The sequence below is a fragment of the Argopecten irradians genome, chromosome 5 (genome assembly GCF_041381155.1).
Source record: "Argopecten irradians isolate NY chromosome 5, Ai_NY, whole genome shotgun sequence".
Classification (NCBI taxonomy): Eukaryota; Metazoa; Mollusca; class Bivalvia; order Pectinida; family Pectinidae; genus Argopecten; species Argopecten irradians.
In genome coordinates, this window is record NC_091138.1 from 42,954,540 (window position 1) to 42,970,552 (window position 16,013).

General features: G+C 33.7%; 1 protein-coding gene across 1 annotated transcript; it reads left to right on the top strand.

Annotated features, from left to right (window-relative positions):
- The first annotated feature begins 6,719 nt into the window (after positions 1-6,719).
- Positions 6,720-15,122, top strand: LOC138324431 (involucrin-like). The gene is made up of 10 exons (XM_069269499.1): positions 6,720-6,800; positions 8,199-8,258; positions 8,758-8,902; positions 9,589-9,785; positions 10,144-10,199; positions 11,000-11,172; positions 12,169-12,346; positions 13,160-13,301; positions 14,217-14,762; positions 14,918-15,122. The coding sequence occupies exons 1-10, from the start codon at positions 6,790-6,792 to the stop codon at positions 15,120-15,122; spliced, it is 1,713 nt and encodes a 570-aa protein (XP_069125600.1). The 5' UTR covers positions 6,720-6,789.
- Positions 15,123-16,013: the final 891 nt, after the last annotated feature.

Consider the following 16,013-nt stretch of genomic DNA (forward strand, 5'->3'; position numbering starts at 1 on the left):
GAGAAGAACTTCAAAATGTGTTTTCAAGATGTCGGCTGTGGCGGCCATCTTGGATTTTGAATCGACCCGAAAAATAACAACACCTTGTCAGGACCATGTCAGAATCATTTTATGCAAGTTTCAGCCAAATCGCACGAGTAGAACTTGAGAAGAAGTTCAAAATGTATTTTCAAGATGGCGGCTGTGGCGGCCATCTTGGATTTCGGATCGACCCGAAAAATAACAACACTTTGTCGGGACCATGTCAGGATCATTTCATGCAAGTTTCAGCCAAATTGCACTGGTAGAACTTGAGAAGAAGTTCAAAATGTGAAAAGTTAACGCACGGCGGACGACGACGGACGAAACATGACGACTATAGGGTCAGGATGACCTTAAAATAAAGCGATTTTGTCACACCGAGTATAACTACGTTCCCTAGAGAAAATCCACTTTTTTTAAACTTCCATTCAACATGTAATGTAATGTAAAGGAGCAATAAGGAGTGACATTAAAGTGAATAGTCGGGCAAAGAAAACCAGTCTAAATGCGTTCATTGGCCTTCCAAAAGTTCTCACATATTAATACGACGGCCAAGTTCTGCTTACGTTTCCCAGTTCTGACCATTAAAGTAAAGGAAAGTTGAAAGTATTGAAAGCGAGGATGCGTGTAAATGTAACCACGGACATAGTCAGCCGGGAGGACGTATTAGGATTCCTATACTTTAAATTAATTTCTTCGTACGCAGACAGATTTTGGCGAGAGATTTTATTTTTCCATTTCATAAGAAATTATACTGGATACATTCACACCATTTTTACCGACTTTAGCCATCCTTGTCCAAACAAACAAACACTTTAAGATGCATTGTATAACATAAGATAACGTACATAATCATCAATTCCCAGTTCTAAACCTGATAATACTAAACCAATAACGTGACGGCCTCAGAAGTAGTATTCATATAGGGAAGAGCGAAAATTTGTTAATGTCTCTGAATCTACTCCTTAACTCTCGATATTCCAGTGGTTACTATCACTATCGTAATACTTTGGTTTGTTCTGGTTGATGATATTTATACTTCCGCTCTATCAACAGCTATGGTTATGTAAGGACGGCCTCCCATGAAGTGCGACGTGCGTGTTTCGTAGACTGTGGTATTTTCGTGTTGTGTCTTCTTATATAGTGGAACTCTTGCCCTTTTTATTGTGCTTTATCACTGGAGAATGCTGGCCCCTGGACTATCTCATAGCAATGCTGTAGAATATAATCTGTCTGTGACAACGAAGAGAAATTAATTTAATCCTAGTAATTAATTTAGTAGTTTGATGTTCATCAAAAGAATCGAATAACAGTGCACTGCACGGTTGACTGTCTTTCTTTGACGTCGCTTTCTGTTTTATATATAGAGACAAAATTTCAAATTTGACTTCTATTTCTCTTATAAAGGTTATATGTGATAAAGAGAATGTTTCACTCATTACTATGTGACTGGGGATTTGATGGAAATATTAAGGGAGGCAATTTTGCAATTTCATATTTAAAAAAAATTCCAAATTGTTTGGCCAGAAACACTTTTATTTTGCCTTAAACTAAAATATACTTTTTATTTAAAAATATCTATAAGAAAATATAATAAAATTTATTTTGGACTGTCACAGAAATGCTTATGCCTACAATGTATATTACCCTACCTAATCTAACCTCCCAAAACCTTCAAACTATCGATCGTTACTCTAATGGCCAGGTTCAACCTTTGGGCTAAAACTCCTCCCGGGCGTGGTTTTGCCTCCAAACTCGGGATACATGTATATCTGCATCTATTTTTGTAGTAAAAAACATAGTAAAACACGTCACGTGCTTATAACTCATTCATGCCATTGGCCGAAATATAGAATTGGATTATGGGTAACTAGTGATCACGTGATTGTATGTTTACTTCCATATATAGTGATAGTTTGCTTGCCCTTTCTTCGGAAAAATTGATTTATTTAAAAATATTTAGACTCCAAAATGTTATTGATATTGCATGCATATCATTTTGACTTGCACATGTCTACTGTTTTACTATAAATAATGATCTGAAATGAGTTATAAAACTGCCATTTCCACGTTTTATAAATAAATGATATAATGCGAATTGTACAATTCAATAGGTCTAACCGTCTAATCTAGGATCAGCGAAAACCGGCTACTCCCGGCTAAATTCGTAGAATTCTAAATTTATATTTATATCTAATTACCTGCTTTAGGTTTCAGAGTAGATACAAATAACACAGAGAAAATAATATCTTCATCAAAAGGCCAAATTATACATACTAAATACCAGCTGCAGGTCAGATCGGAAAACAACACACACTCATGTGATCACTAGCATTACCCATAATACAATTCCATATTTATTTCGGCCAATCGCATGAATGAGGTATAAGCATGTGACTTGTTTTACTACGTTTTACTACTAAGTACATTATGAGGTAAATCACCCGCGAATCGTGGTTTCATTTCCAACATTTGAAATCAGGCGCGTATACGTAGCTGAAGGTGTTGGGTGTGTAATGGAAGGTGGTCCGGGGGAGTCTCCCTCGAGAAAAAAATTAAAATCTAGATTTCTAATGGTGCCATTTGGTCACTTTTGGCAGGTTTTACATGTTCTACCATTATGCAAAATAGTAAACACCAAATGGGTCATGCTGATACATATGTAGGATATATCAAATATTTTTAGTCTCGTGGTGTCATAGGAAATTAATTAATTTTAAAATATTATTTCAGGTACATGTAGGTACATTATCTTAGATACTAAGTGTTCAATATTGACTTTGTAGGTATGAAATTTATACCATCTGTTAGGAAGAAAATCTGTTCCTAATTTACAATTAGCAGAGTTCAGATCACCCCCAAATGTATCGGTAACATCTTTATTTCTTACTTTCATATTGTTCATGCTATGATTTCGTTAGTAGAGAAACTTGTTTACGAAACGTGTGTGAATACAAAAATACATATATTCACATAGAGAGTGAGCATATATCACCACATCAATACCTCCTAGAATTAACTGGCAGTCCATCATGAGGGACCTACAATCTCACCAAGATTATAGCTTTTTGACATACATTATCCCTGTACGCTTGCATGGCTTGTCGGGAATTAAACATTATCAGGTAAAAGAATATAAAATGATTATACTTTAAAGATGCTCCACCGCTGACAATTGGTATTTTTTCACTATAAAAAACAGGAGCAGACGATTTAGTATTTTACTTCAGTTACAAAAGTTACTTACTTTACACCATTACCACCATTGAAAAGTTTGGGCTTCTCATTTTACTTAAAGTTAAAAATATGAAAAACAATTAATTGCATCCCGAAAAAATTCCGTGACACTATATCCTATATGGAATGAAGTACTGATTGCGTATGCACCAAAGGCAAAATAAATTATTTTATATTATTTTTTTTGTGTTAATTAGGCATATATATACACGATTAAACACCAATTATTGTTCAAATGAGTAATATCATTTATGCTCTGTGGGCGGTGGATACTTTAAATGAGTTTTTATAATTTTTCAAATACTTTTACACTGTATAGCTCCAAGTCACTGTCCAGAACATTCCAAACGTCCATCGAATATTACTAGTTCTCGACTTACACATACTTAGGAAAATGATGTGCATGCGCGGACTTATGTGCTTACATGGCAGCTACGCGCCTGGTCAAATTGCTAAGAAATATTAACATATCATTGTTTAATTTCCATATTCTTTCCAACCAAATAATTAAGTTTCCACGTAGCCCACTGGGACACAATAGGCCACTTTTTATTTTCTAGATTTCGATATAATTAAAGATGTTCCATCGCCGACAGAGCATAAAAGATCTTCATCATTTGAACAATAATTGGTGTTTAATCGTATATATATGTTTATGTCTAATTAACAAAAAAATATATGAAATAATCTATTTTGCCTTTGGTGCACGCGCAATCAGTACTCATTCCATATAGGATATAGTGCCACGAATTTTTTTCGGGATACAATTAATTAATTTTTATATTTCTAACTTGAAGTAAAATTAGAAGCTCAAATTTTTCAATGCTGGTAATGGTGTAAAGTAAGTAACTTCGTAACTGAAGAAAAATATTAAATCGCCTGCTCCTTTTTATGATAGTGAAAAAGGACCATTTGTCAGCGGTGGAGCACCTTTAACGAGTCAAGATACAAATTCCACTAAAGCAATATCATTTTTTTTCTTTTTTTTTGTAAATTCTTTTTTTTACGCAGACGCTAAGACTTCGCGAATAATTTTCTATGCGTTTTTTATTTAATTGCGAAAAAAGGCAAGACCTTTTTAAAATCGCCTTTCTGCATGCCAAATATTTTGTATCCGTCTCACATCTTGACGTTTTGGGGAGAGGGATTTTATAATTTGTTCTCAATCCTGTTGTAAGTTTGTTGCAACGAAATAATCCTCTTAACTTATAATCTTTAGTATTGGAGGAACCGTACAAATGCGCTGATTTTAAAATCTAAAAAAGATCTTTTTTAAAAATGCTATCATTAAAAACAAGCCGAACGCATTATTGTGGAATCATCTTAAATGTATGTCTAAACGTCAGAATCATAACAATATTCCTAATCAACTGAAGTGTGATAATGCATCAAGGCTGATATCATCTCAGAATCCTTTCTGCATTCCTTACATAAAATTAGAGGAAGTTGAATCATACATTAAAAAGCTTGATGAAACAAAATCAACTGGTATTGATGAAATAGGTCCAAGGGTTATAAAATTATGTAACGGTATTATTTCTCCCTATTTGACTTACATTATAAATTTAAGTTTATCAAAGTTTCGTTTTACATCGTCTCTTAAAGAGGCAAGAGAGACACCATTACATAAGGGTGGCGAAAAAGACAATCTTGATAATTACAGACCTATATCTATATTACCAACTTTTTCAAAAATATTTGAAAAACATGTTAAAAATCATCTTTATAAATATCTTGTAAAATACAAACTTTTACATGCTGCACAGTCATGGTTTAGGGCTAAACATCATGTCAGACAGCCCTAGCCTATTTGATTGATAGATGGATTGATTGCATAGATAAAAACGAAATGGTAGGAGCATGACTTAGTATCAAAATGTTTAAATATTTGGTAGGAGCATGACTTAGTATCAAAATGTTTAAATATTTCACCGTCAAGTATTAGTTGGTTTGCTTCATACTTATGTGGCAAAGTTCAAAAAGTTCAGTATAGAAATAGCTCCTCATCACCTGAATTAATAAAATCGTGAGTTCCACAGGGATCAATACTTGCTCCTTTATTGTTTATAGTTTATGTAAATGATATGACGCTATATGTGAAAAATTGTCAAATAGATATGTATGCAGATGACAGTACTATGCATGTAAAGGGTATTGAGTATATACTAGTGTTACATGTCAACTACAAGAAAACTTGAATCAAAATTGTAAAATGGCGTACAAATAATAACATAAAACTAAATCAACGGAGGCCAAATCTATGTTAGTTTCCAGTAAACAAAAGTCGGGTGATCATATGCCCATGATATTGTATGCAGATAATCAGGAAATACATTCTACATCATGTCAAAGGCTTTTGGGTGTACACATCAATAAAAACCTCACTTGGGTAGAACAAGTAAAACAAGTTTTATCAAAACTAGCCACGGCAGTTGCTTTACTGCGTAGAATGTCTAGATATTTGAATGTCGATGCCAAAAAAGTTTATTACAATGCATATATTCTCCAAATAATGGACTATGCTGCTGGTGTATGGCGGAATGGCTTGACCCAAGAACAAAAAACTGCAATTACTAAAATTCAAAAACGAGCAATTAGAGTTATTTTGAACAAATCAACTTTGACTCCAACAAAGAGCTGTTTAAAGATACTGATGCTCTTCCTTTCGAATATAGAATTATGTATCATACATGTGTACTAGTTTATAGGTCATTAAATGATCTGGCACCTGAATATTTGAAAACTTGTTTTTTTTCTTGCAATGGAATGTATCAATATGGGTTAAGATCAACGACACAAAATAAATTAATCCTACATGTACCCAGAGCACACTCTGAATTGTTAAAAAAATCCCTCTATTACAATGGAGTTAAGCTCTGGAATAACTTACCAGCGAGTTTAAAAACCATCACTATTTGCCTTCTAAAAGAATGTTAAAACTTATTTTTTAATGTATTTATCAAACTGAAATTTCTTTGCATTGTCGTTTACATGTAATTTTTATCTATATACATGTATATTATTAACACCACATAGGCTGCTGTCTCCCTATATACATGTATATATATATGTAGTTAGTAGATACAATATCGTGTTTTAGTTTTTGTAAATGATTGATAAATCATTTTTATGTTTCAATTCAATGGAAATAACGGGTATGTTTGGTATTAATTTAATCAACAAAAGTTTATTTGTTTCAAAACAAAATCTGTGTTTGAGTAAATTTGAATTTGAGTAAAAAAATTGACTGAAAGTTTACAATGTCAAGATGAATGTATTACATGTTTGTTCTTGTTTTCGTCGTATTGTTGTGAGGGCCATATGTAAGATTAGTACTGTACTAGATATGTAACCCTCGTGAAATAAAGTTTTTATTAATATATTATTATCTTTGGGTTTTACTGATCCATAATATCCTATCCTAAGGGAGGTAACTCTTGAAAGAAGAAGAAATACTAAATGCGCATGCGCAAGGCGGACATTTTAAAAGATCCCACAAGAGGCCATGAATGAAGAAAGCTAATCCAAAACATGGATAGACGGTAGGGCATATATGAGGTGGTATCATAGCTTTTGATAAATACACAACCTAGCGTTCATGTTGGTTGTTGATTTGGGTCACTATTATCAAAGCGATTTTGAATGATCCATTGAAAGTAACTTGTTGATGATATCGATCTAAGCCAAAATTTATGGAGGCAAAATGGATACTGTTGACAGTTGTTAACATAGTAGGCCTATGTTTTATGTGTTTACCGTCCTAATAAATGTCAACTAGATACCTCCGGCGGGGTGTGAAATTGAGGCGAATGTTAGGACTCCCCACCACACTGTCATTCATAGCCTATCGATACTGAACGTCACAATACGTTTCGTCAAAACTAAAGTAGACCCGACACCCTATCGTTAGACAAATTTACGAAATTATAATGTAGGCATAGCATAAACACATGAAAATAGTATCACACCGTGTATGTTTGACAGAACGTCAAACTCGTATGGATTATCACAATATGAAATGTAAATATTTTCTCACAGACTGAATAGTTTAAAAATATCTTGGTATCATGAAAATAAAGGATCTGACAATGACGAGCTCAATAATTTGATATGCAAGAGTGGCGAAATCCACAGGGAGCCAACTCAATGAAAATGGATGTTGTCATACAGTTTTTGTATTTGGTGGTACTGGATGAACTGATGAGTATACATGACGGTCATGTGATTTTTTTCAGAAAATACGAGATTTGAAAATTTATTAAAAAACTGGGATATTTACTATAAAACAGAGAAAGGGACGACAGTTGCCATATTGGAGTTTTACCCCCACCTCGATCAAAGTTATTTTTTTCACAATAGCATACCTTTTTTCCTAGAGTCATAGTCACACATCAGTCCTCCGATAATCCATAATCACACACATTCCATGTAAAAGCATATAAACGATGTCTATAAAGTCGAACGCAATATTTTAATCCAAAGTTACCGGCGCTTTCTGACTTATGACATCGAAAGCAACGTCCTAGTGGAGAGCGATTAAAGTGACTTCCCCTGCAATGTAATTCAATGGGTGTAGTCAGAGCCTCAGAGGTATTCCGATACGTTTTAATATTCAAATTTTCCTCGAAAACAAACGTATCAGAATATCTTTGACTAAACCGATCAATGTTTTCTTCTACAGAGACAACCATGCAACATCATATTTTGATCATGACATCATTATTACCAGCAGTGATGTCACAATAGCGTTATAACACATATGCATTTGTCTTATGATATTCAAGACATGATGCATGTCTGTATGATATGGCTGAAGGGGTCAGTCGTGTGATAAATAGGCTTAATTAGTCAAACTCAAGTGTTCGGTGGTAGTTGAATGAAGTAAAATTGTTCAGGGATATCTCTTTTTTTCATGCTTATCGACCTGGTATTTGTTACAGGGAATTTGAAAAGGAATTGCAGGCATACAGAGGAAATGACCCTTTGGAAGTGTGGCAAAGGTGATTATAATTTATTTTTATGTAATTGAAGATTGGAAAAATAAGTTGGTTTGCAGTAACTCCTTTAATCGTCACTATTGACGGAAGGTGATAAATAAACTAAAGAAGAAATAAGGTGAAAACTGATCATTTATTGTAAAAATGGAAAATTGGTTCAAAACTATAACCATGCATATTCGATACAGGGTGCTTTAAAATTGAAACAAAGAAGGAGGCGCTTAATAGAAGCAAATTTGGGCTAGCCTTTTATAACATTTATTGCATGAAGTAAGCCATAAATCAATTGCCAAGGGAATCAATAAACTTAAGAAACCTTCACAGTTTTAATATTTTCAGTCTGCATTTAACTTGATGAACAATGTACTTGTCTAAATTGGGATGAGGTGCTTATAGGGTCGAATACAGTATATATCTCCAGAAGGTTTCAGAAATCTAACACTAGATGAAATATTCTGTCTAATTATGATTTATTTTTCTTATTTCTTTCAATTCTTTATAGATATATCCAACGGGTCGAGAAATGTTGCCCAGTTGATACAAAAGAAAGCACCCTTGCGGAACTCCTTGACAGCTGTATAAGGACATTTAACAACAAACCCCAGTACAAAACTGATCAGCGCTACGTATCGGTGTGGATCAAATATGTAAGAATTGTATTTTGCTAATCAGGCCAAATAGAAAAATATACTGTTTCTGGTAACACCCTTTAAAAATAAAGGGGAGGTAGGTAGGTTTTTTTCTCTTCTTTTTTCTATTTTGAAATATTTTTTCTCTTCATCCCAATTCCTTGGAAAGAGTACGTCTTAAAAATAAATTCCAATATGTCTTCGAAGAAAGTTTGGGAAATGATTGGCAAAATTAGTGGGAAAAGAAAAACAACACCATCCTCCCACCTCATTAACAAAAATATTTTCTACAAAATCAGAAATAAATGGTGCCTTTGCCAAAAAATTTGCTGAACATTCATCCGTCAAAAGTCATTCCAAAGATTTAAAAAAAAAATATTTCAGGTTTTTTTTTTTTTTTTTTTTTTTAGTCCAGTTTCAAGAACTTTTCTTAATTAAAGAAATTCCATAGCTTAAAATTCCTGACACAGAATTCACAAAGCATTACAGAATTTAAGGAAAGTTCCTCATTTGAGGATTTTCTCTTTAAATTCTGTAATGCTTTTCATTGGGGAGTTAAAGTCAAGATGAAGCTTATATTATGATGCCATGTTAAAAAACATTTTAACCTTCAAATTTTATGACAGTAACATCATATCAAATTAATTTTGAACTTCTGAAAGAGGGTCAATATTGTATACTTATCAAATCTTTTCTACAAATAGGCAAGCTTCTGTAAAGAACCAGTGGAGATATTCAGCTACATGCAAAAAAATGGAATTGGTGTCCAGTTTGCGATGTTCTACGAGGCATGGGCAGATGCTACGTGGCAGTCTGGAAGAAGTCAGAATGCCAATCTCATCCTACAGGAAGGCATTAGCTGTCAGGCCCAGCCACTCGACCGACTGAAAAAGAAACAGGAGTAAGTGTTAAAGGTTAAAACCAGGAAATTGTTTTTGAGTTATAAATGTAAATTTTGTACAGTCAAATTTATCTATAGAGACCACCAAAAGGACCAAGAAAAATGGTCTTTATAGCCAAGTTGTCTTTATCTACAGGTCAAATGAAATTGATATTGATATTTGGGACCCTGAGAAAGTGGTCTTATTGAGCAGGTGGTCTTTATACAGATGTGGCCGCTAGGCAGGTTTTACTGTATTAGAAAACATTATACATTATTATGATAATGCCTGTTAATAATAGAATTAAAATGGCATAAATTATTTAGATATTTGGTGTTTATTTTGAAAATATGAACTAATTCCATGATGGGTTTATAGAATATTCCAGAAGAAGAGCCAGGCAGCTTCAACCGCTGGCGGACAGTCCAAACCAAGTAAGTTTATTATTAGTGGTGGGCCGATCATCGATTATACATTGATTATTAGTTGGTATGCCCTTTCCGATTCTGATCATCGACTATGAAAATCCATAATCATTATCCCTAATCAAATATATATTAGGTACAATTTATGTTGTGGATTGATTTTTTTAACATACAATTTTAGTAGATATATTTTCAATTATTGCTGTTAAATGTGCTCTCTTTTCTCAACAGAAAATTTAATATTATATCAGTACCTTGATTAATTTAGATCTTAAAATTATGTATAAATATTCCATATCCAAAGAAAATTAATGCTGAAAAGTATATATATAACAACAGCAAATTTTATATCCAAAATGCTACTTACTTCCAACCGATTATTTAATTGATTATCGATCGGTTGATGACTTCGGATTACAAACCGATAACCGATTATGATTTCAAACTGATTGCCCATCACTATAAGTATTTATTATCATAGTCTTTATATGCTGAAGATATTCATTTTATGCTGGGGTTTAGAGATCATAAAATAACATTAGTATACATGGTACATGTAGTAAAATGATGTTTGAGTGGACCGTAAGACAAGATAGTAAAAATTTTCATGGTCTGTTTTTCAGGGTATATTTGAGTGAAACATTTCTCAATATTTTGACGGATTTCAAGTTTATAATCATTAACGATGTTCCATAAAATTGTGAAAATATCATCCCCAATGAAACTAATCGGCTATATACAGTAAGTTATAATGAATAAAAATCTTGTATTGTTGATTTTGTTGTGAAATACCCGTTATTTTATTGCAGTGGTTAACGATGAGAATGCCGATCCCAACAAAATATCTCGAGTGAACGGTTACAGTCATAACAGAAACACGAATCATATATCAACACAGAAAATAAACGATGAGAATCTGAAGCCAAGTGCTCCTCCCCAAGTACATGGTGACCAGGATGAAAATGCTTACTCCAATTTACAGGTAAATTGTCGTTGAAGGAATGTTTAAGCTTTCGATAATTTTAATAATAATTATAACACCAGTGCTTGTCCTTAGACCTATTACGTCTTTGCATATTACAAAGTAAGCTCCCTTGCGGATAAGTATAAAATTGTGACATTATTATTTTTTTAGCGTAATTCACGGCATTTTCTCAGAAAAGTATGACGTTACCCTCGCAAACATATGACGTCATAATCAATACCTATCTACAAGAGCAAATTTCTCTGTAATTTGCAAATACAGAACTGAGTGGTGCATATAAGAACTATAGAAATATTTGAACTTTATCAAATGTGGTATTTAAATGGAATTAATCAATTAATTTGCAGGAGATATCCATAAAGTCATTGAAAGATATCAATTTGAAAATAATAGCCCCATTCTGATTGGAATATTTGACTTTGATGTTTAGTTATTCAAAAACGTTTGAATGTGATACACACATGGTTAATATGGAAGTAATTTTAGCTACAGCTTTAATATTTTGCCAGAATGTGTCAACGGTATGAAATTGAGATAGGAGAAAATATTTTGTGTACAGGTAGAGATGTTTGTGTGCTAGTTACTATTTTGGTATGCTACTTAATATATACCAAAAGCACTACTTAGTTTAAAAAAATATATATACTTTTATCACATAATTCACCTGATATCCAGTGATTTCCCCATGTAATATTTTTGCATATGTCACTCGTGTAATATGACCTGGAGCATTTTCATTGGCTGGAAATTCATTGTGACGTAAATAAAGAACTCCTATTAAACTACTTCACAGATTTTGATCAAATTTGGTACACAGACCCCTGAAATAAAGGTGTGTTGATTAAATTATACAGGGTTCTGCAATTTGTACTATTAAAGGAGTTATTACTGAAGTTGTGCAGCTGGGGTACTAGTCGTCAACTTTAGCGACAGTTCTAGTTTTCCATTTGATTTATTTGTCCTTTTTTTTTTTTTTTTTTTTTATTTCTGAAGCCAAACCAGCGAATAATGTACTGTAAGGAGAAACTGATGAATGGACGAGAGGAACTGTCTTTTGAAGAGCTTCGAGCGAAACGTTGGCTTGAAAAGCGAAAAAAGGAACAGGAAATTCGGGCAATTATCTTGAATGAACAGAAACATGGCATGGAGGAAGAAAGGAGACTATTTTTGGGTAAGGCCATACAAAAAAAATATTTGTTTTTCCGGTAACCTGACCGATCCAATAAAATTAGTGCCTACTGATTTTTTTATCAGTTTTGCCCTCCAGCAAACAAATAACAACCTTGTTTTTTAGGAGTTTTGTCAAAAATAGGAATTTTGTACAAAATCAGTGAATTAAGACACCAATAATCCCCTGAAAATCATAACCATGGTTTATATAAGGTTAAATGCAACCTGTTTCACTTTTTCACTGTAAGAAACTTGGATGAAGAGAAAATTACTAAAAAAAAAAAAAAAAAAAAACTACCTACGGACCCTTTATTTTTAAAGGGTGTTACTGGAAACAAATATTTTTTTTATTTGTTGGCCTAATCATTTGTTAACTTAAGGTTTATAATCTTTTAAGTCGTCTGAGAAAAAAATTCAAGTAACTTATTTTATCAAATCACATTTAGTGTGTCATAAACAATTCACATATTTGACATGTTATCCCAAACTACTGAAGCAAAAAATATGAAACTTTCTATGATGGCATAAGGCCAATCAAAATTATAAATCACATAATCTGTACCCAAAGGATCAGAAAGTGTCAAATTGACTTAAGTTTAAAAAGTTATCTGCTTAGTGGTACTCTTTGTAATTTGAAGGACGTAAGGGGACTTCTTTACAAAAGTTGTGAATTAAATGATTGTATATATTTTAACTTATCTTCTTCAAACTTTTTAACATTTACTCCATATCAAATTCTATTGTAAATACTCATCAAATAACATGCAGAGTCTCTGTTGTTGTGGTGTTTGAGACCAACATTTCATTTTTGTAGAGGAAATGGAGAAGAATCGTGCTATGCTAGCTAAGGAAGCTGAACAAATACGTCAAGATCGTGAGAAAATGCGCCAGGAACACGAAAATATGCGACTTATGTACCAGCAGCAGTTACAGCAAATGAACTCTGAAATAGATAGGTATTACAAGACGATTCAATACCACTGTATATGAATGTACTTTAAATGTCCTCTGGCGATTTACGTCCGTACCTCCCTTGGTGTGGTGGCATGTTTACATTTGGCAATTTTTTTTTGGCGACACTTCTCGAAAACCATTTATATATAATTGTGTGGCTGATATATTCGGAAACAGGTGTGCTAAATGTCAGTATCCAAAAACATCTCAAAATGCAGATGAAAGCGACAATCTTAGCTCTGTTCAATTCCTGATTTTCTCACTATCACTTCAGGTGGTACCTAGTTCCGGTGTCATTACCATACAGTGATAATATGTTGTTATGGATATTGTCCAATCTAATCAAAGTTAGACTTGCAAGTCGGCTCCACTACAATGCTCCTTGTTAAGCTACAATAGGAGATCTAACAACTTTTCGTTCGGGGTTACCTCAGAATGACCCCTATGTTTAACCATTCAGCATGCCGTCTACAAAATCTTTGGTGTGTTTGATTCATTCGGAAGCATACACAGTTAACATTACATTTGAAGATGTTCCAGTTCTAGGTCAGGGGTCATGCTGAGGTGACCACGAAAGGAGCCTTGTTAGATCTAGTCTTTGAGTGTAATGTAGAGCATCGTAGTGGAGCAGAATTACATGTCTAATTTTAATTAGATTGGGATATGGTCGTTTAAGGGCTAAAACATAGCATGTTGAAAAATGTTGTCGCATGGTTAAGCTCTTGGGTCTTAAAAGGCTGCAAGAGACGAGCTTCGCTGTTCTCAAACAGCTCTTCTTTTCTTTATTTGATAGATGGTCCTCAGATATAGATTGTTTCCTATATGCTTTCTTTTAATACATGATTTGTAGACAGATGGTATCACTATAAAAATGTAGATCTTTGATTGTTGGATCAGCAGAAAACTTGTATTTGAAGGTCGCAACAACAGCAGCAACAACAGGAAATTATAACAGCGACACAAAAGCAACAACAACAAATGCAGGAAAGAGTAAATCTTCAGCAACAGCAACAACAAATGCAGGAAAGAGTGAGTCTACAGCAACAACAACAAATGCAGGAAAGAGTAAGTCTACAGCAACAGCAACAAATGCAGGAAAGAGAATCTTCAGCAACTTCAGCAAACAACAACAACAATGCAGAAAGAGCGAATCGTCAGCAAAAACAACAACAAATGCAGGAAAGAGCGAATCTTCAACAACAGCAACAACAACAACAAATGCAGGAAAGAACGAATCTTCAACAACAGCAACAACAACAACAAATGCAGGAAAGAGCGAATCTTCAGCAACAGCAACAACAACAAATGCAGGAAAGAGAAAATCTTCAGCAACAAAAGCAAATGCAGGAGATGAACAAAATGAGACAACAACAGCATCAGGAAGCGATGGAGGTGGAAGTACAACAAGCACTGGCCAGTCAGCTGAGCATCAGTGACAAACAGTTATCAGGGCTGAGGACAAGGTGAGACAACTCCTCCTCTACATTTACACTCATTATATAGTCGTCAAGCTGTCATCCTCTTTATTTTTGTAAGATACAAATTTACGTGTAATTTTGTGCAAATTCAAATCGTTACACAATTATTTGTATAAAACGGATATATCTTAATACAAAAGATTTCCGAATCTTCAGCAAAGTGACACAACACTTGCCAGAAAGAAAGCTGAATGGCTCTCAGCAACACAACAACAACAACAAATGAGGAAAGAGCGAATCTTCAACTATGTAACAATCAACAATGCAGGAAAAACAAGCTCTTCAAAGAAAAAGAAAATGTGTGGAGAGGAACATTTAATGGGAGCAAAAACAGACAAATCTTAAGCGATGGAGGGAGGTACAACAAGCACTTGCCAGTACACAGCTGGCATCAGTGACAAACAGTTGATTTATCAGGCTGTTTTTCAATTTAAATTCCTAACATTTAATACACAGATTATAAAGTCAATAGTTTAAAGCTTCATTTCTTCTTCATTTTATGTTTAACATTGACAAATTTCAAATCACGATTCAATGTAATTATTATGTGCAGAATTCAAATTCCCTTCACACAATTATTTGTATAAAACGGATATATCTTAATACAAAAGATTGTCAGTAAGAACGTAACCCTTGATCATGAATTTTATGTATTCTCAAATATGTTCAAAATAATGTCCTGCATTTATTGATGGTGACTGGAGCATTTCTAGTCATTTTGTATTTGACTTAAATTTTATCTTTTGCTATAATATTAGAATAACACAGATGAAGTTTGATTCTTTTGATAATTGTTATCATTTCATGTATGTGGGATGATGTTGGACACCATTTAGAAGTGAAGTATTATTAACTGTATTATATATGTCTTATTAGCTTGGTAACATAACCCCAGCTTTTAATTACACTGTAACTGCACCATTCTAGTCACTCGCTGTAAAGAGGATAAAAATTGTACCGTCAACTCCATGTTGTAGTTTTTTCGCGGGGTAACGTCAGAGCTGGGTCAATAAATTTTAGGCTTATTTCCATATAAACTCAGACTTCTTCTCTGAAACTGACCATGGTGATATTGTCCATAATCAATTGTAAACTTCCTTTAATTCAAAATTGTGACAAATGATGGGGCTGCATCCCCCCGGGGCCTGAGGGGCGGGCATAGTGGTTCAATTTGGCTATTTTATTATGAAATAAACTTATAGAATTCAAAACTTTTGTACAAATGATGTGGCTGAC